The sequence below is a fragment of the Ixodes scapularis genome, unplaced genomic scaffold (genome assembly GCF_016920785.2).
Source record: "Ixodes scapularis isolate PalLabHiFi unplaced genomic scaffold, ASM1692078v2 ptg000890l_1___fragment_3__unscaffolded, whole genome shotgun sequence".
NCBI lineage: Eukaryota > Metazoa > Arthropoda > Arachnida > Ixodida > Ixodidae > Ixodes > Ixodes scapularis.
In genome coordinates this window covers 57162-83903 of record NW_024610065.1, presented here as the reverse complement: position 1 = coordinate 83903, position 26742 = coordinate 57162, and the positions used below count along the sequence as shown (strand labels likewise).

Below are 26742 nucleotides of genomic sequence, written 5' to 3'. Positions count from 1 at the left end.
AATTTCCCGCTAAATTTAGTGGGACATATGGACCGACGGCCGCCTATGAGCTGCGTTCTTGAATTTAAGGTAGGTTATGGCGGCGCCTATGAACAGCTGCTGCAAAGCCTCTACAAAGAGCCAAGAATTCACGCCACAAACGAGCAAATATACAAAAATAAATTTAAGAGCGATTTTTTTTAATATGGTTTATTGCCAGATTGAAAATATTAAAACTCGTCACTTTTCAAACCGAAAACAAAAAAATGGTTCGTCTAAGAGTTAATTTAAGGCTATGTAGCTTGAAACTCGTAGAACAAACGAGCAACGTTTGAATGAAATATGTTCTTCTAAAAATTATAAAAACATATTTTAATACATATATGTAATTTGTTTTTAACATAGCCCCAATGCAACCCCATTGCGCCTAGTCTCTCAAAAGCCTTTAGTCATAAGGAGTACGACTCAAGATGGTCTTCTGGAACAAAAAATGTGTTTAATAAAATCTTTGTGCACAAAATGTAACACTAATGCTTGAGAGATTTTTACCAAAATGGCCTAAAACATAACTTGAGACTCCTGGGCAATACAGTACCCGTCTCCAAGGATGAAGGAAAGTTACCTGAAAACCCCGTTAACACAAAATAACGGAGAGGGCGTGAAATGGTACTCAAGAAACGCAGACGGCAGAATTGCTAGCTGATATCGTGGTCTCCTTTCTACATCTGCCTCGATGGTCATGGACATGCCAAGAACGGCAGGGAGGAGCTTCAGTTGTCCCACCTCCAGCTTCCTAGCCTCGATGCGCTTAGGCGTCACGTGCACCTCGACCACGCGTGCATAAGCACGGCGGAGGTCGGGTGTTTGAAAGGAAACGCCCTACTGTTTTCTTTACGTCAGTTACGATAGGGCTGACTGTCTCTACAGGGGGTCACAAAAAAAAATTACACTTTCTTTTTTACCGCAAAAATAAACTAGGCATCGCCGAACGCTCATTCTACGCTCAAAGGTAGCGCTAGAGGTCACAACCAGATGCCAAAGTTTCAGCGCGATCCGATATCTTGGTCAAAAGTGATTTACTGAAAATTTCAATGGGAAAATGGCGGCCGACGGAGTTTTCGAATACATGGGGCTCTATGGGCACCAGAAACCGAAAACGGGAGAACATGGGCTCCATTTCCCCATTGATATTTTCAGAAAATCACTTATAACTTTGAATAGGGTATCGGATCGTGCTAAAGGTAGCGCTAGAGGTCACAACCAGATGCCAAAGTTTCAGCGCGATCCGATATCTTAGTAAAAAGTTGTAAGTGATTTACTAAAAATTTCAATGGGAAAATGGCGGCCGACAGAGTTTCCGAATACATGGGGCTCTATGGCACCAGAAACCGAAAACGGGAGAACATGGACTTCATTTCCCCATTGATATTTTCAGAAAATCACTTATAACTTTTGAATAGGGTATCGGATCGTGCTGAAACTTTGGCATCTGGTTGTGAGCTCTAGCGCTACCTTTGGGCGGAGAATGAGCGTTCGGCAACGCCTAGTATATTTTTGCAATGAAAAAGAATGTGTTTATTTTTTTATTTTTTTTGTGACACCCTGTAGTTTCGCCTAGTATACGCAGCGCGACTCCTCCCCCTGGAGAAGCGCGCCGAAACACGTTAATTAAGGGCACGCGGAGCAGATGATGCGGGAGTCTGGTGCTCTTCACGTGCTGGCCTCGCGCTTCGTTATGTATACCGAGGGGCAAAAGGGCAGCGGTTTACAGGGTATTGTTGCGTGCAGTCTTATGCCACAGCATCGTATTAAAGAGAAATATGTGTCTACCGAAAACTGTTATTCGCTTCCTTAGAAGTGATTCAACAAAGACAGCCAGAGGCATGGATCGCGAGCTGTGTGGACGGCAGGGTTGATTACTGTTTCCCTACCTTGTCTCCCGCTTCAGTAGTGCCTCTACGATTGTTCACCGTGGCTGTGGACAAAAGTAATGCGAATGTGCAATTACTATTTTTAAACAAATTTACCCTTGAGAACCAAGCTCTCTTTGCTAACTTGCGAATTTAAATTTGTTGCCCGATGTTTATATGAGAAATCGAGTAAGCGACAAAAGACGAAAGAGGTACAATGAGTCAGATAATCGTAGTCCGTATTGTGCACTAATGTGATTGAATACTTAGGAAAGAAATTGATATTGACGGCTAGGCGTACTCTATTTTTTATATTATTAGTCTGACGTAGTTGACCTAAAACTGAGATAACTACTTTCCTAGGAACTCTAAAAATTAGACACTATACTTGTTTCCACCCAAAGAAAAATGTAATGTTTGTGCATTGATCATATGCCGCGCGAATTAGTTCTTACAATAAGTTGCGGGTAGTGAAAAAAGCGATGCTTTCGACGTTTGAAACAAAATAACAAGATGCACCGGCATATATGTTACTTCTCCACATTAATGGGGACATTAGTAACGCTCTGCGAAGAGTCGTACTTTTTTACTACGGTTCTTGAGGTAGAAACGAGTACAGTTGGGCAATTAGAGCGTGTTGGAAATGTTAGATATATGAAAGAAGAAAGATGTAGCAGAAAGATTTCATAGCAAAAAAAAAAAAAATCCCTGCTAAATTTAGTTGAACGAATTTCCCGTTAAATGCAGCTGAAAAATGCCCTTGCTAAATTTAGCGGAAAAAATTTCCCGCCGAATTTAGCTGAAAAAATATCCCCGCTAAATTTAGCGAAAAAAATCCCTGCTAAATTTAACGAAAAAAGTTCCCCGCTAAATTTGGCGGGAAAAAGGTCTCTGCTAAATTTAGCGGAAAATTTTTCCCGCTATATTTAGCGGAAAACATTCCCCGCTAAATATGCGGAAAAACTTTTCCGCTAAATTTAGCGCACAAAAATTGCCCGCTAAATTTAGCGGTCAAATTTTTCCCCGGTAGATTAGTGGGTCATTCAGCGCGAAAATTTCCCGCTAATTGGGAGGGGAGGAGGCGAGGAGGAGGGGAGGGTACGGATGAGGAGGAGGGGCATAACCCGCTCTCCGTACCTTCTCTGCCTCGAGAGCTGCGCTCTTATTCGGCGTTACAGGGGATTGTAAACCTCCATCATCTTTTTTTTTTTTTTTTTTTACTCTTAACATCCTCCACCCGCTTGTACCTCTTTATTAACTTGCAGCTTGAGATGTTGAGAAGCCTATTTTGGGCGGGCAGTGTAAAGGGCCTTTAAATAGTTTACACGCGGTAGATATACCAAGTAACTGCGCATAAACCGAAACAAAACACCCACGCCAAAAAAAAAATATCTTATTTGTAGACACACGCAACAATGCTCAAATCTATCATTCTAGGCCAAGGTCACATTAAAAAAAAAGCTACAGTATTGGCGCAGATGTAAGTCGATCGGCGATCACTACTTTTAATCGTGCCGCACGTGAGTAAATTACGATGCTACCGCTTTGACAGCGCAGATACATGCGCTCAAACCGTGTCGCGGCGTGTAGTAAAAGTTATTGATTTCGTTATTCTACCTGGTGAAAATACCTGCTAACCGATGAGCGGTGGCCCATTTAGTGACCCGTTTTGGCTTTAGAGCGATAGGTTTAAAAAGCTCGTGTCGCAGAAAATCCGGTCTCGGTGGGACCGGAAAATCGGCAACGGTCAATTAGTAATTCAATCGTCTCAAAGAAAAAAAGATTGAAGAATTTCAGGCGGAGCGGGATCAAACCACGACCCGTCGGTCGTGAGTCAGACACAAGATACACTATGCGCATGGTTGTAAACCCGAGACTGGGGATACGGACAAGGGACAAAACACAGAACGACACGGACGAAGTCTCAAACCCAGCTACCTTGGTAGCTGGGTTTGAGACTTCGTCCGTGTCGTTCTGTTTTGCCCCTTGTTCGTATCCCCAGTCTCGGGTTTACAACTATACTCAATTTACACCAGCTAGCCTACACCCTCACCATTGCTTCAATACACTATGCGTTTTTCCCTTTTTTATATTTTTGTGAAAGAAGTTTGTTTTTGGTACATACCAGTCACACGGCCAAGTCATTGGTTCCAGGTATGGGCAAACTACATGCAAATATGTATCGAAATACAAATACAAAATACTTTGTCAAAAATGTATTTAATTACAGATCTACTTACATTTCCAAAAAAGCATTTAAATACAAGATACAAATACAACCAAATGTATTTGGTCTCCTCCAAATACTTTTCCAAATACATTCCTCAAAATTTGCGTCAGCTACTTCAGGGCACCTGCAAGGGTTTCTGGGTATCTCATTTTGATTTTGGATCGCACACTCGGGAGTTAGTGTGCGAGGCTCCAGTAACGTAATAGGAATATAATCACAAAAAAATGTAATCAGCTTGGACGAAATAGGTGAAAAAAGTACAGAGCTTCAAGCAGCTTTTTTGTCGATTACATTCTGGTATAGACCAACAAAGAACCGAGACGACCAAGACATCCAGCACTAGCTAGAGAATTTTTTATTGTTGCAACTCCCACCAGTTACGAAAATCTGGACGACCCGCGCATTTAGAATGTTCCAGGCAAAAATATGGATGGAAGTCAGGCTGGAAAGCATCGCAAGTTGTCACAGGCGCTTATTTAGCCAGTGTGCCTGTGAACGTCGATTTCGTCACTATTCTTGTCCTGGACTAGCACCGTAATCACAAAGTCACTAAACGCTTGTGCTTGATTGAGAGACACTTCATTCGGTGCAGAACGTAGTTTTCTTCCTGCTTCGGACAGTGCCTTTAAAAGAAAGCCGGAGGAGAAAAAGAAAAAGCCCCATGGCCGAATAAAGGATGGAGACTATATCTTTCAACCACATGCATAAAAACAAGAATTATCGTGACAATAAATTTGAGGGATGTATTTTCGCCAACAAAATTGTATTTAAATACAATTGTATTTGAAATACCCACGTTTTAGTATTTAAATACACACGTCAAATACATTACCCAATTTGTAATTAAATACAAATGCAAAATACACAAAGTATTTGAAATACGTATTTCAAATACTTGTATTTGAAATACTGCCCATCCTTGGGTTGCACACACTACTTAGGCATGCGCAAAAATAAAAGAAACCACGAAATCTTTTGAGCATACAAAGAGAAAAACATCAAAACACTTTGATCCACCCGTATTCTAAGATATCTTGTGCCAGGAAGCTTTTCGATGCGGGCCACGACGATTTTTTAATTGCTGCATTACATTGATCCAGACGTTGTTCACATCATATGGTGCTGTGCTAATTGCGCTCAGTGTTCATTCTGTTCTCTCCCGAAACAGCTGCCACGCGATTTTCCGCACACGCGCTGCCTTTATATGGATTGTCTGGTCACGGCGCATGGAGAGCCATCGCAACCAACGACTCAAACTCCGTTCTCAGTTCCTCAGCAAAGTACTAAAACTTAAGAGATTCCCAGCTTGGCTCAACGTTACATTAGAAAATATATCGAAAATCAGCCCAGAAAGAGCAGGCACCGTTACAGTCATGAAATACACGAAGAAGGGTCTCTTGCTCACCACAGAGACTGCAGTTGGCTCCGATCGGAAGGTACACGCCCTTGTTTTCAAACCAAGTGTTTACTGGCAGGGTTTCTGTGTGAAACCTGATAAAGAAGATATTGGTTTTTGAGGAGTAATGGAGGCTGCAGAATCGCATAAGGACATGTTTTCCTCCGGATGATTCGAAACCGTTTCTGTAAAAAAAGAGCTGGACATATGCTGCTGACTGTGTCCCTAGATTTTTTCCTGTTTCGCTTGCTGGAGATACTCCGACGAGTACCTTGACTCGAAGCATTCGATCGCTTGGGCAATTTCCTTATCTAATTGTAGGCACTTAGCTGCTGTCGGTTGCTCCGATATGCCAACCACCCACTGTCTATGGTGCGCGCCCCCAATGCTCTGGAATGGCCACCGCGTAATTTCAGTATTCCCTTAATTCTCTGAAAAAAAAAAAAAAGGACTTATTTTTTCTTTGAGGGGCAACATCCCACAATCAAATCTCACAGCCTTAATGTTAAGAAAGGAAATTGTGTTCCTCGTTTTTTTTCCTTGGTGACTGCCAAACAAATGTTGCGAAGAGCCGATGTGCTTTCAACACTGATGGCGTCGATTGGGATACCTTAGGCCGCGTACATCGAACCAGGAAAGGGAACAGCGACACACACAAAGCTTCGCTGGATAAGAAGAATTCGTCTTGTGCGCCATGGAAGGAGCGACGCTTTCATCTTCTGAAGTTTGACCGACCACGTTTTACGTCTCGGGTGCGTCAACGGGAGCGGTATGCCAAGGTGCTTTCACAGCGAGGGCGACCCCTTCATTCCTAACGCTCTTTAAGGCGTGCAGGCCCACTTACCCATCCACGTACTTGTAAATTTGTCTAGATTAAGAGGAGCTCCGATACGGCACAAAACACTTGAATCATGTCCATTGCCCTCAAAAGCTCCTTATATTCAGCAAATATAACGGAAACATTGTCCGCGAACGCTTGGAGTTTCAGGTCTTTAGTTAGCAGTTGAAGCCCTCTGACTCCTTTATCCATTTGGATAGCCTTGCACAGTGGCTGTAAGTAGAGTGCAAATAGCAGCGGGTACAACGGGCACCCCTTCCTGACTGACAAATGTGCACACATTTTTTTCGTTTTTTTTTTTTTACTAATATTTTGGTAGATATGTTATTGTAGCTCAAGCATACCCAATCGAAAAGAACGTTGCCTACGATTATGCGTTTTAGGATCTCGAACAAGAATTCATGGTCCACTCGATCGAAAGCACGGAGCAAGTCAATTTGAAGGACCGCCAGAGGCGTGTTGAACGCTTTGCTGATCTGCCTCCAATGTTTTTTTGCGAATTTTCTTTTTATACATAAAACACATTTTAATAATGTGCCTCGAATTTTGTTTCGGATATAATAAAACACTTGAGCTCCCAAAGCACGGACCTAGAGGAATAATTTGAATAATAGCGACCTGAACATATGCGTGAAAATCAATACCGCTGTGGAGAACGTCAACAAATGATACAATTTTGCGCATTTCATGTAAAATGCATTTTTGTCGACGGTGATAAGGTAAAAAATATGAGACGCAAAAAAGAGCGTCAAAGCCAGACGCCTCTTTCAGACGCAAATGCTAGACGCAAGAGCGTTTTGGGGGAGGATTGGGGTGGAAGAAATCTTTACATATTAGTTTAAAACAAAAGAAAGAAAACTCAAGTTTAGAGTAACTTGTTCGATGTAGGTGAGTTAAGCGACCAGGGGAACATAATGTTCGGGGCTAAGCCACACGAATAGTTGAGTAATTAATCAAAATATGTCAAACAAATTTGTAATTAGTGAAAATACACATAGTTCTAAAGAGAAGCTTGCTAAGCGTCATCAAAAACATCAAGTCATTAAATGTGAACAAGATTTAGTGCACCTGAGAAACGCGGTTGTGCGTTAAGGTTACAGCTCGTGTAACAGGCGCAACGCTATCCGCGACTCAAAGCACGTGTTTTTCGGCCCTCACGCAACAGCTTCGTGCTTTCACTACCACGCGACCAACAATCCCGTTGCATAACTTTAATTAGCGCGAGACCGTCACTGGGCTGCAGGCTGGAATGTGGAGCGTTAGGCGCCGTTTCTTCAGTTGGAGTCGCGAATAGTAGCGCGGAAACAAGGGTTTATATAACGACAACGTCGCGCACCTAGTTCGCCACAGCGCTTTCCACAGATTCCAAATCTTTCTAAAAATTGATGAAGAAATAGTTCTCCATGACGCTCAGCAAGTTCATATTTGAAACCATATGTTTATTTTCACTAATTATTAAGTTCATTCACAAATTGTATTTAAATTATTATTTTTTTACATTCGTGACGATTAGTCTGATATATCTGTCTCACTGGTCGTGCGCGACTCACGTGCAAAAACCGCGTCAGTGTGGTTTTCACTGCTTGCTTTAAGCAAAAATGAATACTAAAACCAATAACAGTTTAAATATGTGATGTGACCGCGACTTTTATTAGCGACAATGATTGCCGTTTTGTCGGAAGTTGCTGTATTAATCTCTACTGGTTAATTATTCCTCCGAGAGTAACTGACCCCAAAAAATATTTTTTCTACGTGTGAGGAGTTTAGTTGTTATCAACGTACTGTCGCAGTTTTTTTCTCCGTCTTAGAAAGAACGCTCGGTATATTACTATAGCAGATGTTCCCTCTATTCTGTAGTTATCAGAACTGAAAGATATGTCGTCGTGAACTCACTAACCGTTTTTTATACACCATTTGAAATGGTGGAGCCATTTTGTGTTTTGACATTGACTTCAGCATTGCAACATCCAATACATATTTTTGCAATTCTTCTTCCATTCCCCTAATGCTTCAAGGGACAAGAACACTACAGGTTATCTTTCAGCTCGCCTGGGAAGTACGAAAAAAACCAATTCTACCGTACATTGTCAACGAAACAAAGGCAAGAATGTCCATCTAGAAAGGAGTGACACAACGGTCATCCATGAGGATCTGGAAGACCAGGTCATTTGCATGGAAGTCGATCACGTCTGTGTACCCCTTCAGGACAACTGTACCCTTTTTATGGTTTGTATCCTTCTTAAAAAAAAGAACTGAATTTGTATTTGCTAAAACTTACCTATTTATTCTACAGAAAGACATTGCACTATTGAAATTAAAAGAACCGGTCAATTTTACACCGTATATTCAGCCAATCTGCCTTCCTGGACACTGCGAAGAACCGCCTGCAAATGCCAGCATCTACGTTGTGGGCTGGGGCACAGTTTATGGTAAGTGGTATTCTCGCCTCATTTTGTTCGACATGTCAATTATCGTAAACAAATCAGAAAGAAAGACACACATTTAAGAAAATATATAAAAGCCAAGCCTCTCAATCAGACAGAGTTTCCTGCAGTACGCGACAGATTCCTGTCATTGAGAGGCCGCGAATGCTTAAATGCTAAAAAAAATCCCACCAAATGCGGGCCCTTCCATATGTTTCCTTAAACGATTTCTTTAGAACGGTGTGCAGGCACACGCTAGTTTTTGAAATATCTGATACAAAGCCGAAATTTTTGCATGTTGGCGTTTATTGGTCGGGGATGTGGATATATCCACTTTGAACAACAAGAACTAGCAATAAAACAAAGAATGTCCTTATTAGCGCAGTCACTATATTAGTTCTTACATGAATGTATGTAATATGGAGTGAATATTTTATATTATGTATATTCCGAACCAATAATACGAAGTGCTTCTATACACACTCAACATATCAAGAGACACAGCAGCGCACTGGTACATATCATAATAAAGGCTATGAATGTCACCGACTAACCTAACTCTTAACACAGACATCACCGACAAAGTTTTTTAAAATGATAATTGACCAAAATGTAACCTTTTTGTGTGGAATTTACGTGCATGATCCTATAGTCGCTGAAAAAATGAGAATCAAGAAAGTTAACATTGACGCGAGTCTGGTTCTCCGAGTACAGGGCGTTTATCACAGCACAACGTTTCAAAGGTGTTCGCCACATGTTTGATACGTAACTAAATTATGTTGTTTTTTTTTTTTGCAGCTAGAGCAATCAAATGAATGCAAATTGTGAAAACAACTTAATATCACGTGTTTTTGTTATTTATTATAATCTTGAGAAAGAATTCGTGATGCCTTTTTTTCATTAACGAGAGCCGCCCTGCGGAGTAGTCTTTAAACTCCAAATGAAGGGCAGCCCAACTTGCCTCGTCCCATCAAATTATATTGACATCGTGCCGTTGTATTGAGTTTTGTTGCGTTTGTGCCCCATACTAGCGTATATTTAAACAAAATTTTTTAAATTGAAAACAAAATAGGTGCAAAAATCGCTGCTGGATGTGTTGGTCGAACGGAACTTTGCCCTGGAACAATTGCGACAGCTGGAAGCAAGGCCAGGGGAGGGGGTAACCTGCATGCGCAGGTTACTTTTAAAAACGTCCACTGGTATCAATGTTGTGTTTAAAACCTCGTTGCGTAGCTGAAGTTTTCAATGATTTTATTGTACCCGAAGTAGGTGGCAGCCGGACATCCGGAAAACATAAATTGTTTCAAAGCGACAGCCTTATAGGCCCAATACATCTTGACGCCTCGTAACGTGAGACGCTGAAGTGCTCGTGGCTCAGGCGATGGTGGCTGAAGCTTCAGCTCTTGTCGGCTAAGCTCCGGTCATGCTAACTTCGGGCGCGTGTTGTCCTAAGCGCCGGTTGCCTAAGCTGACGTGACCCGATATCCTCGACGTTATCCTAGAGGTTTTCCTTGAGGTCGCCCTTGAGGCAGTCATAGAAGTTGTCTTAGACGTCTTTCTTAACGTCGTCCACTAGGACGTCCTCTTAGACGTCCTCTCTCGACGCCGTGCTCAGTGCATGTACGGGATATTAAAACCACGATTTCATTACCGTATAAGTTATTTTCTTAATTGTTTTCACTGATTATGTTCCTGGAAAGCTGCCACATTTCATCGCGCTTCGTAGAATGAAAAAAGCTGCATCAATTTTGTAACACAGAATGTTTTTATGGGCTGGATTTTATAAACTTTTTTAACTCTTTACACCTTTCAAACGAAGATTCACCATGGAGCTAACCTCAAGCCATGCGACCTTTAATCCGACGTCTTTGTTTCGGCGCCGCAAGTAGGAGATGAAAAAAGCACAAGTAAGTGAAGTGTATGACTTGCCGCTAACCCTCGTCAGATAGCGCGAGATTGTCCGCGGCGAGGGATGCTTAGCTAAGAATACTTGGTTATGCATACTTTGCCTTCAGGTGATACGCGAGGCGAGTTTTACCTAGTCAAACAATCACGGTCCGGATTCAACCGCCGGCAAAGTCACACTTTGTCCAGCATACTTATGCCGCAGTATGCAGTCGCTGTCGAATTATACTTCATCTAGCATACTTGGTTGCCAGGCCGCCGCCGGCGAGTCACATTAAGTACAAAAAACTTCGTTCACAGACGACCTTCGGCTCAGGTCATGCTTAACCCAGCATTCTTAGCGCGCAAGCGACCGTTGTACTTAGTCCGCGGGCGAGAGCCGGAGGTGGGTTATACCTAGTCCAGAGTACCTCGTTCACCGGCGACCGTCGAGAGCGAACAATACTAAGTCCATAATACTTATTCCACAGGTGACTGTAGGCGGAAAGTCATACTTTGTCCAGCATTCCTAGTCTCCAGGCAACCTTTTGTTGCCACTCAAACTTAGTTTAGCGAACTTAGTATGTAAGCAGCCGTCGGAGGCGAGTTAACTTGGTCCACCATGGTAGCCGCCGACGACCGTTGGTGGCGATTTATATCTTGTCCATCATACTTAGTCCGTAACCTAAAGTCGCCGGTATGTTATACATCGTCCAGCATACTGAGTATACGGACGATCGTCGGTGGTGACGAATGCTTATTAAAGCAAAATTAGTGTGCAGGCAACCGTCGGAGGCGAGTCATGCTTAGTCCAGCATACTGAGATCGTGACAGTTTGTGACGCCATGCTTAGTTCATTATGCTTACCCTACTCCGCAGATGGTCGTCCGCAGCCAGTCAGACTTATTCCAACCTAATTATACTTAAATTAGATAGTAGCCCACACTAGGCTCCAATGAAGCCAGTGAAGCAGTATAAACATTGCAAAATCACGGCGATCGTTTTCTTCGTGAGTTTGCTATCATAGGCTAAGCTAATCCCGCTGCCGAAATTCGGGGACATTCCGTGGAATAAAACGCTTTCAAGGAAATATCAAAAATTTAATTTCACCTTTCAACTTACAACTTTCTTGTTTCTCTCCACGAGAGAGGGGGAGAGAGAAAAAAACAGACTGTTGTCGCTCGACAGAGTTTCGCATCCCCACCAGCAAGAAGGTGAACTATTTTACCGACTCGTGATCCATACAGCGAAGTTTACATAGAAGCAAAACACAACATTAATCCAAAAAAAGACCTGATATGCATTACAAGCATTTCTTGAAGGTCAAAGGTCCAATCATAATAGGCACAGATAAAGGTAGGTTTAGGAACTCCAGACCACTACGGCATCGGGAATTGAACTCTTTAATTACGCGCTCACCAGAGCGTGAGCACGCGGCGCGGTGCTCGCGCTCAAAACGAATTCTAAACCTAAATTTAAAAGAAAATTTTGAGTCACGCTAGCGCGGGCCACTACATTAGAGAATCAAAAAACGAATATCCCTTCTGCTCAACATCACGAAATCAGTGCCAAACCTATCGTACATATCCATGACATTAGGCAACGAGAACTGCAGCATCTGGAAACCGTAGCCTCCTCTTGAGCGAGGCGTTGACCATGTGTCAACGCAACGGCTTGCATTTGCACGGACCCTACGCTTGATAGTGGTGATTGATAAAAAAAAAAAAATATTTTTTGCGTTACAGACGTTTGTTATTTTAGAAGTAGTTTATAATTGTAATGCTCTGTAATAGAGCGATCTCACGAGCCAGTTTGACTACGCCACCGCTGCCGCAATGCATCGAGGGAACTTCAGTCTTTTTGCACGTGCGATAACCTCGCTCGAGCACTGCGCGTGCAAAGCGCGAGAAGCCACGAACCCTCGCGTGCACGGCCGTGTGCCTCCTGAGAACTAAAGTTATGGCTGCGTCACGCATGCGCCGAACGCTTAGTGAGATCGGTCTGTTGGGACCATTTGAAGGTTTTCGAAGGGTTGAAATGTGGGAGCGTTGAACTCCGCATTGCACATGATTCGAATGATACTCTTCTAGAGCACACGCAGTGATGCATATTTGTAGTTGTTGTGCTACACTAAACAATAAAGCAGCAATTATAGCAAGAGTAAAACAGGGAGTTTTAAAGAAGGACTAAGACCGATAGGGGCAATATATATGTCGCCATTTATAAATAATGGCAACACCTTTTGAAAGTCTGCGATCAATAGATTGCACTTTGGCGTCAATGCCCATGTACTCATTACATATTACACCGACAACCTTCACACTATAAAGTAAATATTTCGTCCTTAGAGAGAAAGTTCTTGAGTATATGAACACATAATTTATGAATAGAAAAAGTATTTCATTCGTATTATTTGTATTAATTACTAGGCAGTTTGAGCTATTTGCCGCACATAAAGCCTGGTGGACGTATTCAACCGAAAAGAGTAAACAGGCGTCGTATGTGTAAGTTATAAAACCTAGACTGTATGCAATATTTACTGAGTTGTTTATGTACAAGTTAAACATAATGAGTCCAAGGAAACGCACCCACGGCATCACTGACGTGAGTTTCCTTAAACTAGATTGCTGACTATGTATATCACGACACACTGATGACGATACTTTAACAAAAATACTCTTGATCATCGTTGAGGCTACTCCTTGCATCCCGCATGCATTTGATTTTAGATGCAGATTTGAATGGTTTAGGTACTCGAGAGACTTTGAAAATCAATTAATACCCCAAGGTAATCAATTTCTTTTCGACATTGTTTGAAATTAGATATTTTTGTTTATTACCGCGATTTCCCTCGAATTCTCTTTCCTAAAACCAATTGGCAGGATGTTAGGACAGAGTTATATTCACCAAAGTGTATCATCTGGCGTGTATATTTTTCTGTAGCAATTTTGAAAACACTTTCAGCACAGGAAGGGGTCTGTAATCTAATTGGTTGTTTTTATGCTCAGGCTTGAAAATAACCGTAACCCTAATGCCATTCACCTTTTTTTTTTCTACGATACACGGCAATTACCGCAACTGAGAAGATTAAGATATTTTGTCAACAAAAGCAGAAATCAATAATTTTGTGAATCTGGCCTTCAGAATTCGATGCAAAGAACCTGTCGAGCCGCGGAATAAAAATTGTACGCGTCCAAAATATTCATTGCTGCCTTTTGATATTTTATGACTGCCATCTGAAATATTCTCGGGAAACATTGCGATGTCTGTAGCTGTTCAGTTATTTTCAGATATTCGCAATTCGTTGATGCCCAATAAATTTGGCGATGTGCAGGATAAAAAGCGCAGGCTCACGGAGCCTTATTTTTATGTGATTGGTTTAGTCTGTCATACCATAGCTGTAAAGGCGATTAGCGCTCTGACACTGCTTGATTGACTCTGTCGGTGGCTGTGCTGGGACTTAAACTGAAACGGAGTCCACTGGCCACCGTTGGCGGCGAGTGATACTTAGTCCGCCACACTTAGTCCCTGGGTGACATTCGGCGCCCGTACCTGGTTCCTCTATGAAGCCTATGCCTCCTTATGTGTAATTACGGCACCACGGGGGAAACACGAAAGGTGAGGGCGCAAGGTAGCTGCTGCAAGTTCATATATGTAGAATTACCTGAGACCGCGGTGATGACACAAAACTACAGGAAGATGGAAAGAAGTCTCGAACACAGCTCCCATTTTATTGCCACAGAATTCATTTACAGGGGCTGTGCGACAATTTTTGGACTTTGGCGAATTAACTGCGGTAATTATTCTGCGTCACCTATGGAACGAAAAGCAGAAAACCGTATTTTCTTGCGACCGCTAGTTCTAATAAAAAAATGAAACAAGTCGAAGGTCAAAGTGCCTCTCTACTCTCCACGCCGACTTTCGAGTGACGCACTCTGGGGGTTCACGTAGTTTCCCCTTGAGTCCTCTCTTCAGAGACCAGCTGCTTCCTCCGCGATTGTCCACTTTTAAAGGATTAGCATCATCGAAGGTCGCGGCGAGCGATCGACACAAAGGACGGTTTGCCAAGGAGCTGACGGCGAGTGTAGAAACGGAGGGGGACAGGTTTTCTTGATTTCCGCGTATCCCCCAGAGACGGTAGTCATTTTAGTTCCTGTAACCCCGACAGGCGGCTGCAGATCGGAAATAATTCGTCTTTTGCTTTGCGGTTACGCTGCAGAATGGCATTTTTTCGGGGAAAGGTGACGCGTTTTCGGTCACTTGGGCTTGCATAAACAATTTAAAATATGCAAACTGCCAATTATTACAACAGTAAAATTATTGCGCTGCCGCTTAGTATAGTTTGAAGTAGAAAGGACAAAGGGGAAACCGGGGAAAAGGGGAAAAAATCGCAAATTATATAATCTCAGGGGTAAAACACACAGTACGAACGGCAAGTTTATTTGTCAGTTGGAGGACAAAAAGGTGGTGAAGCTAGATGCTCGAAACGATAGTTCACAGTCCGAACAAGCACATACAAAAGAGGCTACTTCAGAGCCGTGTATTCTAGAAACACGCATTTACACAAAAACGAAAATTTGGAACAAAAAAAAAATACAAAAACGACACAATTTTTATTACACAGATTCTCCCCTACCCCCCTACCCCCACACAGAAGCTAGAGGTCAAGAGATATTGTCTACACGGCCTCCAAACTTAGGTACGACATAGGATGAGGAAGAGGAAGATGGCCACCGAGTTGTCGCACCGGCACCAAGGTCCGCATTTTCGCGGTGTGGCGTGCTTAGTGCCTTTCATCTGTAGCGTCAACCCTCTGCAGTTCCCAAAACGCCTTATTGGTGATAGCCAGCCGGTCTTCCAAGGTTTTGATATTTCCTCGGCTGTGCAAGGGTCTTGCGTCCTCTCCAGCCAGTCAGGCCTAACGGCCACACCTAGCTACAGAACAACTGGACGCCATATACGTGCTCGGTGGGTCATTCTTCTTCTACTGCGTTCCTCCGCGGCACCATCCCCGCCGTCGATCGTGGGAAGTCCATCGCTGGTCATCGGTGGTGACGTTGCACCGAACCCTGGTCCTGTGGCGGTCTGCAGGCGCTGTGACAGGCGAATTCGCGACGCTCAAGCTGCCCTACGCTGTGATTCCTGTGATCACTGGTGTCATCGATCATGCATTTATATGACTCTGCCGCAGTACCGCAAGCTCGGCAAATCTTCCGATCAGTGGCACTGCATCGCGTGCTCTTTCCCTGTCTTTGACGATGACCTTTTTTTCGGAACCGTCCCTCCATGTAGCAAGCGCCTCAACAGTGTGCGCCCCCGGAAGCTCCATCCCCTGTAAAGCTACTCGGCCTACCAAAGCTGTCGGGCCTGCCTCATACGGCACCAACACGAGTCTCACACTCTGGTACACCGACTGCCGCAGTGTGAAAAACAAGGTTACCGACTTGCGCATGACGGTGGCGGCATTGCATTCTAACGCGGTACTACTGCTCAACAAGTCCTGGCTTGACTCAGGCGTGAATGACGGTGAGCTTTTGGACCTTTCGTCGCACGCTGTATTCCGCAAAGACCGTCGGAGCAGGGGAGGAGGTATATTAATCGCTATCCCTTCAGGACTCAGAGCGATACGCCGCGATGATTTGGAACACCCTGAATTTGAAGCGCTGTTTCTCGAACTATTGCTGCCACGCAGTACGATACTTCTCGGCTGCGTTTATTGTCCACCTCACAACAAAGAATCTGCGTACAAACACCTTGACGCTTCGATGACTCGTGCAGCGAAAAAGACGTACAAAGACATCCTGATAATAGGCGACTTCAACCCTCATATCGACTGATAGGGTCATGATGAGGCAGTTCCTGGCGACCGAGTCGATGACCTTCTTGACGCAGTGTCTTCCGCCGGTCTCTACCAGTTATGTCGGGCACCTACACACACGTCAAACGACGGCAATACTAGCTTCCTTGATTTGGCGTTCGTTTCGGACATTGTGAAAGTTGGGGCTTGCGATGTCATTCCCGGCCTCACCGGAAGTGACCACTCCGCAATTGAGCTGACATACTTCATCACGCTGCCCCGCACGGGACGGATCGCCCGAACTTTTTGCAATTATGCCAACACAGATCATGCCCATATGTCCCAACTGGCCCACCTTGTTCCGTGGTGTGTCACCACCTCAGGGTCTGACTGTGTATCAAACAACGACCTCTGATGCGACCTTGTCGCCGCTATTCATCAAGAGCGCGTTCCAAGCACCTCACGTTCAGCGCGACGAAAGCGGTCCTCATGGATGACCACTAATTTACTGAAGATGGCCCGTAGGAAGCGGACTCTGTTTAAAAAAGCTGCCCGCATGCACTGTCCTGTCTTATTCCAAGAAGCTAAACGGCTCCAAAGGCATCTGAAAACCGCGATTTACGTTGCATTTAACAACTATTCACGCATCATCGCCGGAAAGATCAAGGACGATCCTCAGCTGTTTTGGGCATTCATTAGTCGACAGCGGTCCATCCCTCAAAAAACCGCGCCTCCTATCCGGTGATCGCCGCGTAACGGCTCCCCGAGATATTGCCCAACTCTTCGCCACACAGTTCTCGTCGGTCTACGGTAGCCACTCAGGTGACCTCGATGTAGACACGCTTGTTGATGAAGTGGAAGCAAGCACCATCTGCCCCACCACTGTACTCTCCACCATTCAGTTTTCTCCTGACGATCTATGAAGTGCCATCGAAAGCCTCAAGTCATCACGCTCCGTCGGACCTGACCACCTTGCTTCCACTTTCCTCAAGCTGCTTTATCCTCTCACCTCGCATCCCCCGCTGAACATGCTGCAATCATCTGCAGACAATGCTTGTGTTCCTTACACATGGAAGCAGGCTTTCATCTCTCCCATTCACAAGGGCAGAGGAAAATCAACATACTCTGCATGCAACTACCACCCAGTGTCCATCACGTCTATACTGTGTCGGACGTTTGAGCGCATGATCAACAGTAAGCTGCTTGAATTCTACGAGGAAAACAACGTCCGTTCTCCCACACAGCACGGCTTCCGGAAGAACAGGAGCTGTGAAACAGCATTGGCTACGATCATGCACTACGTCAGTGTCAACCTTGACCGTGGTATTTCGACTGATATGCTGCAACTAGATTTTAGCAATGCTTTTGACACGCTGAACCATGCTATACTCCTTCGGAAACTAGGAAGGGCAGGTGTCCGCGGTCCTCTGCTTCGGTGATTAGCTCGGTTCCTTACTGGCCGCACACACCAGGTCCTCATCCAAGGATCCCGTTCCGAGAGCTTCGTCGTCTCAGCAGGGGTACCTCAGGGATCCGTCCTTGGCCCTACTCTGTTTTCCACGTACACCAACGATCTTTCCCAATCTATCGACACGCAGATAGTCCAATATGCTGACGACATCACTCTGCTTGCACGAACTACACCTCACGCAAGCTGTCCCAACCTTCAGCGGAACCTGTCAATAGTGCAGCAGTGGTCCGACTCAAACTGCCTTCTTCTTAACCTATCCAAGTGTGCAGTCATGCGGGTCAGTCACAGCCGCAGCTCAGGAGCCCTTTTGTACACCGTGTCTGCAATACCTCTTACATCGGTCACATCATTACCAATTCTGGGTGTGACGTTTAACATTCTTAACTTAACATTCTCTCTGCGCGTTGCCAGTGCTGTTGCCAAAGCCCGGCGTCTTTTGGGATTCGTGACACGAGTTTCCAAAGCGTGCGGTTCTACCACCTTCCGTGTTCTATACACCGCGCTCGTTCTTCCGTATCTCGAGTACTGTAGTGCGGTGTGGTGCCCACATCAAACTAATTTGGTTGAAAGCCTGGAAAGCGTGCAGCGGCGTGCTACTCGGACATACTTTACTCGCCAACACAACCCTGCGTTGCCCTACGACAGTCGGCTTAAGAATCTCAAATAGCATTCCCTGGCTCATCGGAGAAGAGTCGCCAGGGTGGGCCTTACCTGCCGACTCCCCGACGGTTCGCTCAAAGGGACGTACCTTGCGACCATCCCAAGGATTAACAAGAGATCGGGACAGCTTGAACTTATTCGAGCGCGTACCAAACACCACAGTTACTCGCCGATCTTAGCCGGCATCGAGGACTTCATCTCGACCCGCTCAGGATACGTTCGTCGCTTCCCCAGGACCGTACTGAATCTGTGTCGATGTGTCGCTTGTTTTCAAAGCACCTACAGCAGCAGGCGTCATAGCAGTGGTGTGTATTTGTGTGTGTGTTCTTATAGGTATACGAGAGAGTCAACTTACACTTTACATTTCACCCTCATTTTTCTTTTAAAACATTTTGGGTTGCGGCCCTGTGTACAAATTTGGTATATCTGTGCGTGTGCCTGTGTGTTTTTTTTTTCAGACCCTGGGTGGCGGGCTGGCAGGCGCACTCGCGTACGGGTTTTAACCTTTCTGCCCAGCCGTGCGCGCCACCCAGGATCAGATTTTTGTATGCAAATAAATATTATTATTATTATTATTACCTACTGAGTTTCCGTGGTTTCCTTTCACTAGTGACTCCTTTAAAACATGTTCTTGGTCATTCCCGTCTGTTAAAATCACAGAAGACGTCAAAGTTTCACAACGGTACAGAATTGTTATTTTCTTGGGCGTGCTTTGAAACCTCCAAATACAGATCCTCATTTTAGACACACCGTCTATGTTCGGTCACACGGTCATTGACGCTGCGCTTAGTCTGACTAATATAGCACAAACGACATTCGGATGCGATTTTGTAGGCAATCCCTGAAACACGCGCGAAACTTTTTTCTTTGTGTTTTTTTTTAGGCAGCCATATTGGGCAGAAGATAACAGAGTCAATCTTTTCAAGGCTAAATGCAGTAGGGGGCCCAAATTCAGCGAGATTTGAGGTTACGGGGTACTCAAAGAAAAAACGGGAAGACAGCATGCTTTTCCTGCCCGGAACTTTTTTAGCCTTTTTTATTCGGAAAAAAAACAATGTAGCAAAACTGCTTGGACAGGAGCTTTATAGGGTATATTTCTTCGTTGAGACGGCTGAACAGATTTTCAATAGACTCGGCTATAGAGTGAGCACAGGATTTTTGAACTGCGTTACTTATCAGATTGCGTACCAGACCCGACTTGGCACTGTTTGAATGGAAGCCGGTGTGAAGGAAAGGATTGGTTTTGCCGTTACCTGCACAGCTGTGAGGTGACCTCTTTTGTGTGTGCTTGTTCGGACTGTGAACTATGGGTTGGACATTCCAACTTCACCATCTTTCCGAGCTCAATATGCCTGACGCAGATCGTGTTCGTACCCTGTGTTTTGTCCTTGAGAGTGTGCCATTGGCAGGTTTTTCCCCTTTTCTGTGGCTTCCCTTTCCCTTTTCTTGGTCAGAGAGGCCATATATAAATAGATTCAATGCCAATAAAATTTCAGCTTTGTTTGAGGCATCTTTTCTTCTTCCTGCCGTGTTTTCTGCCTCCACCGCAGCCTCGGTTAACTATACAATTATGAAACGTAACGTATCAAGAGATAGCAGAGCTTGCCATCGAGTAAAAATTTTGGGGAAATAGGAATTGATAGAGTAAATGTCGCTATAAACCTTCTCCCTCGTGATTAACTTGAGTTGCCACAAGCGGATACTTATAATGTAAGAGTAATAAAGATTCAAGGCCCTACACTGGCGCTTTAAAAAACAGAAGCCAAGAAACACTTATTGAACCGTGCATGCAAAGAGCTCTACTCTTGAAGACGTTTAAACTTGTCTTAATAATCCTGATCAATCCAAAAATCACAGGTGTATGTTGAGTGTGCAGTGCATCCGAAACGAGCCAAAGCTCCCCGCAACCAACAGAAAAATTCATGACGAACGCATGACTCTCGTTAGACACATTCTGTGTTCACCGAGTTTTCTCAGAATTATCAAAGCAAGTTTAATTTTGTTTGTGACCTAACGTATTATTCGGAAAACTAAAAGCCTAAACGTATTATTTTTACTGTGTTTTAAAAGCCCGTTTATGTTTTATACATTTTTGTTGACGAACCTTTAACTCTTTCGTAAACAATGTATTTCTTTTATATGGCTAAACCTCTATACCAATCCCAATTTTTTTTTACAAGTGTATAGTTTTATATTTTTATTTCGCGTACACATGTTCAGTTATATGAACCTCCGCGTTATAAATATTAAACGATTGCAAATCGGATATAGGCCAACCAAAGAACGGTGAAAAATTATTTATCGGTGCACATTCCTAATAAGAAGCTTAAGTTTTACCTTTTTTTTTTCAGAGTATGATTTTTTTTCCTATGAGACGGATGAATCATTAAAAGAATCATATCAAGACCTCAAAGGTTCCGTGGATTCCGAGAGCTCAGCAGAAGAAACGAACGATGCGTCATCATCGGAACTGGCGGGCGTTTTGGGATTTTTTCACCCAGAAACCTTGATGGAAAGAAATATATCCTTAATTACTAACCAACAGTGCGAACAACGACTTCGACAACTTGCCACAACTGTTCCAAATTACATCCTATGCTCCAATGGGGGAACATGTTCTGTAAGTATGAATTATTGTATCATTTCCTGAGAATAAAATTTAGTTGGTCGGCAACTGCGGAAAAAAATAAATGACTCCTCGAACCATGAGACACGCGCTTGCATTTGAAACTAAATTGAACTATCACTTTTTCGCCTGAATAAATCTAAAAAAAATCTTGCCTGCATTTTTGGATAAACAAAATTTAAGAACCCGAATCAACTCGGAAATCCGACATATTGGGTCACTTTCGTGCTGAAAAAAAAAATTGTTAATGGGAACTTGGGAATAAAAAAGAGGCATCGCAACTCTTTAAAAATGTATTGGACTGATCCCTTCTAAAACAAGCTCAAAACGCTATGGTTTTCGTACTTTTATACAGTAGATGTTCTCCAAATTGGCAAGTTAACACTGTGACATTCCTGGCACCAGACTTAAAGAATGTTTCAAGTGTAAAGAAATCTAAGGAATCGCACAGAGCTCATCTTGCGTTACAGCTGACCAGAACGGTCGCAGTCCCTATTGAAGTCTAGTATTAAACCATAGAAAAAAAACGTCCCATGAAAAAGAACAAAAACAAAAGAAAAAAATGAAAGCCGCTTCCAACTCCCTGTAACACCGAATTAGAGTGCAGCTCTTGAGGAGGAGGAGGGAAGGGCACTGGGGGGGGGGGGGGGTTAAACTAACCAGTGGGGGGGTCACGTGACCCCCAGTGCCGATGATGTCATCACTGACGTCACTGATGACGTCATCACTGACGATGACGATGCGGGTACCGATGACGTCATTAGTGACGTCACTGATGACTTCACCAGTGATGATGACGATGACGATGCGAATGTCGGTGACGTCATCAGTGACGTCGCTGATGACGTCATCAGTGATGATGACGTCATCAGCGAGTGATGATGACGATGCGGATGCCGGTGACGACATGAGTGACGTCACTGATGATGTCATCAGTGATGATGACGATGACGATGCGGATGTCGATAACGTCATCAGTGATGATGACGATGACGATGTGGATGCCGGTGACGTCATCAATGATGATGACGATGTGGATGCCGTTGACGTCATCAGTGATGATGACGATGACGATGTGGATGCCGGTGACGTCATCAGTGATGATGACGATGCGGATGCCGGTGACGTCATCAGTGATGATGACGATGTGGATGCCGGTGACGTCATCAGTTATGATGACGATGACGATGTGGATGCCGGTGACGTCATCAGTGATGATGACGATGATGATGTGGATGCCGGTGACGTCATCAGTGATGATGACGATGATGATGTGGATGCCGGTGACGTCATCAGTGATGATGACGATGACGATGCGGATACCGGTGACGTCATCAGTGATGATGGCGATAACGATGTGGATGCCGGTGACGTCATCAGTGATGATGACGATGACGATGTGGATGCCGGTGACGTCATCAGTGAAGATGACGATGACGATGTGGATGCCGCTGACGTCATCAGTGATGATGACGATGTCGATGCCGGTGACGTCATCAGTGAGGATGACGTCATCGGGGGGTCACGTGACATCGGCGGGGGTCACGTGACCTCGGGGGGTCACGTGACCTCGAGGAGGGGGTCACGTGACCTCAGGGGAGTCACGTGACTTCGGGGGGTCACGTGACCTCGGGGGGTCACGTGCCCCCCACGAGGTCACGTGACCCCGGTGGGGGGCTCGCGCGGTGCATTATGGGACATTTCCCATGATGCACCGGGGTCACGTGACCTCGGGGGGGTCACGTGCCCCCCACGAGGTCACGTGACCCCGGTGGGGGCTCGCGCGGTGCATTATGGGACATTTCCCATGATGCACCGCGCGGTTACGCCGACGCCGACGCCGACGCCGACGCCGACGGCGACGCCGCTCAAGCCGGAAACGGGCCCCTAAGAGCTGCGCTCTAAAAACAAAAAAAAAACACGGGCTATCGGCTTAGACAAATGGACTCTGCATCGTAGAAAGCTGGAACTCAGTGAGAACAGGGCGCTAGTTGTGCGATAATGCATAATGTTAAAAGCAGGGCGTTACTTGCATAAAATACCAGCAGGAAATGAACAACAAACAGGGGCTGACGTCCGCCTAAGCTTAATATTTATAAAAGCAAAAATTAACATCTCAATTGCCTGTAGCATTAGTTTTAGTACTAAATGAATAAACTTGTCAGCAAAAAGAAGCAAACAAAAACAGCAAACATTGCTTTATTTGATGGGAAAAACAGCTAAAAAAACGCAGACTACGAAGAGGAACATAAACGAAAGGACATTGCTGTATATTGTGTATGTTCCTCTTCGTAGTCTGTGTTTTCTGAGCTGTTTTCCCCATCATGCATAACGCCAACCAACTGGCCCAATTTGCCACCTTATTATTGTTTTACTTGTTGACAATTCTTGAATAAATTCAACAAACGCCCACAGTGTCATTTCCTTGAATTTACAAATGTTTGGCTTAGGTGGGCGTCGGCTCGCAAACAAATATAATTTTTGTCTCGTTTCATTTGATAAAGGTAATGCGATCACAAACTTTCGCGTTTTTTCATTAGCACTAGCGCTGCATTGCCACGAAGTTTCAACTTTCGGCGATGCGTAGTTTATTTGCACAACCCTTAAAACCAGGTGCCGCTTTTCTCAATTGAACCCGGTAGAATAGTGAAGAGCCCTATAGAGCGAGGGTGAGCGCCCTCAGCTGTCGATTGTTTCCTATACATTTTGGCAAGAAGAAACCAAGCAGAAACTTACAACATAATTGATGCGAACGGTAATGATAAATGTAAGCAAGGCTGTGCCTCTGAATTCAGCTTCCGACAAAGTTTCAGTGAGGTATTCACGATCCGTTGTTGCAACCACTAGAGCTGGCCAAAGCGTACATTTGTGAAAGTCGAAACAAAGAAACGAATATATTTGTTTTAAAACTCTTCAAATATAAAGCGTTAACAGTGGAGACCCTTCCGAGTGCCTTTATGAAGGTGAACGAAAATTTACAGTACATCAGCAGATAGGGTAGAAGCAGATAGAGCATTATACATGTTGGTTGATTTGGATACAAATATACTTGTCTTAGAAATAGAACGAGAGTGAAACGAGTGCTGTCTTCCCCATTTAATTACAAGGCTTGGCGGGCATCAAATAAGATAGAAACCGTCACGGCAAGTTGGCTAATTCACTAAAATCTAACATTTCACTTTTAATTATTTGTTTTATGAATGTTGTAATCGCAGCATCGGTGGCAAGCAATATAGAAGGCCACACAAATTTAAAATAAATTGCGAAAAGATAATGGCTTTTTAGGCGTCGATCAATCTTCCTTATCGCTTCCTGTTTTTCTTTTTTTTTTCTTTTTTTTTGGGGGGGGGGAAGGAGAAAGGGAAGGGCAGGTTTGAATGTGCGCGAAGAAATAACGCCGCAAACGTCTACAATGACGCTTAGGAGAATGAACGAGTTCATTTCAGTCACGTCATTACTAGTTCAGCCGCACATACACGATGAATGCGCCGTCGACACTGTGGCGTAAGAGTGACATGACTGAAAAGACAGCGTAACTCTTCTAGGCAGAATTGCGAGCGGGGCTTCGGCGCTCTATAAAAGCTCAATTTTAAAATCTGGCAAAAAAAAGAAACTGAGAAACGATCAATAGATTTCTTAAAAACCCTTTCTTTTTAAATGCATTAAATTGGCAACGACTCTAAGAGGTATTCCAGTAAAAGTTGCAATCGTTACATGCTTTGTAAAACCGCTTCCTAAAATGTCGACCTATACTGGTATTAGCCACCTTATTGTGACGTTTATTTCACCCTATGTCCACTCAGCTTGACAAGTTAAAGCTGAAGACAACAGCCGTGTAACTCTCGCCTTAAAAAAAAAATCTGTTCAAGTAAAACTTAAACACCCTGTGAAAGAAAAAAGGAATTCACCAGAGTTCAGTCAGAGGACCCACAGCACGCATGCATTATCACGTGCTTCCCCCTGCTTGGACAGGTTGTCGGACAGCACTCGCGAAAAAGAATTCGGTTGTATTTTTAAACCATTGTTAAAAACAGCAATGACGTGCGCTTTGGAGTAGAATTGTGGTCCGTTTAGCCTCGCCTAAAGGGTTCGGGAAACTGAAAATCACATTTTGAAATGTCCATAATGTAATCTGGATAGAGGAAACCTCCCACTCTATCTGGGCTAATGCATCCAGTACAATGGTCGCAACATAATGACCAGCGTTATCGTGTAACAAAACCATACCAGAAGAGAGCGTGGAGCGTCTCTTATTCCCAAAGGCTCTATGCAGCCTGCCCAACGGGCCCCTAGATGTAGCGCTTAGCACATGATTTTCAAGTCAGGCACTTTGAATTTTCCCAAAAAAATCCCTTCATCATCAGGCTCACCTTAAACGGACACTAAATTGCACCTACCATGTTGTCAACGGCGTCCACTATAAACCAGAATTGCGGAGAAGTTGAACGATTATTCTCTTGTACGTTTGCCTGTACCCCTCGCGACAAGTCCAACCTCATCGGTCTCCTCGTTCGCCTGTGTACGTGACGCGACATAAACAGGTTTCGTTTATTCACGTCTTAGAAATAATTTATTATACTTCGTTTTGAATTCTATAAAACGGTAGAGAGTGCGTTTGGACTGTTTTATAGTGGTATTTCCGTATGCCCCAGAAAGCATGCTGTCTCGGTATTACCATTCTTCTAAAAAAAGATGCAATTGATGTACAATCTTTTTCGCATGCAGATTACAAATTGGATTCCCCGAGCGAAAATGTTGACCTAGGGCGGCAACCGTTTTTACTTCAGCAACTGTTTTTCTTTTTCACCAAAACGTAGGGGCCAAAAACGTATACATATATTAAAAAAAAAAAAAATGTTACGAAAAAGTGAGGGCAGTTAGTATGGCGTGAGACACCAATTGGCTGCTCTGAATCAGCTAGAGGAATTTATTCCGATTATATCTCCGCTTTATTTATAAAAGTTTTCCGAAAATAGTTCAACAGTAAATCTTCTTTTTTTTTTTCAGGGAGACAGCGGAGGACCTTTGATGTACGAAAAAAAAGGACAATGGTTTCTTGCTGCTATTCATTCTGTATCAGATGATTGCTACTATCCTTCTCTGCCATCACTACATGTTAGGGTGTCACACCTTGTTGACAGGTTTATTTTACCCGTCATGCAGGATTCAGAATCAACGAAAGATAACTTATGTATCAAGGACGAGGCTCGAAAAGAGTGCATAACTACATTTTATAACTCTTACAACCAGTCAATAGAGAATTCAGTGATAGACGACGAAACTAGTTAATTAAAATGTTAACAAGTTATCATATACTCTTATCATGTATCTTCAATTAACTTCTAATAAAGAACCTTTCAAGCAAGCGTTTGGGATACCAGTGATACCAGTGACAATTGATACCAGTGACAATTAATAAACTAAACGTCAAAGTTTGCTTAAGGGTTTGTGTTGATATTGTTGGAACGTTCTTTATTGCCCTGTTATATATAATATATGTATATGTATACGATACACACATATAATGC

General features: G+C 43.8%; 1 protein-coding gene across 1 annotated transcript in view; it reads left to right on the top strand.

Moving 5' to 3' along the window:
• The window catches only part of LOC120843918 (CUB and peptidase domain-containing protein 2-like), a 40360-nt gene extending 13857 nt beyond the window's left edge, over positions 1 to 26503 (top strand). Inside the window, exons 3-6 of the mRNA XM_040215390.2 lie at positions 8369 to 8579; positions 8647 to 8782; positions 20940 to 21208; positions 26222 to 26503. Coding sequence (XP_040071324.1) covers positions 8369 to 8579; positions 8647 to 8782; positions 20940 to 21208; positions 26222 to 26503 — 898 coding nt within the window. The remainder of the gene's footprint in view (positions 1 to 8368; positions 8580 to 8646; positions 8783 to 20939; positions 21209 to 26221) is intronic.
• The last annotated feature ends 239 nt before the right edge of the window (positions 26504 to 26742 follow it).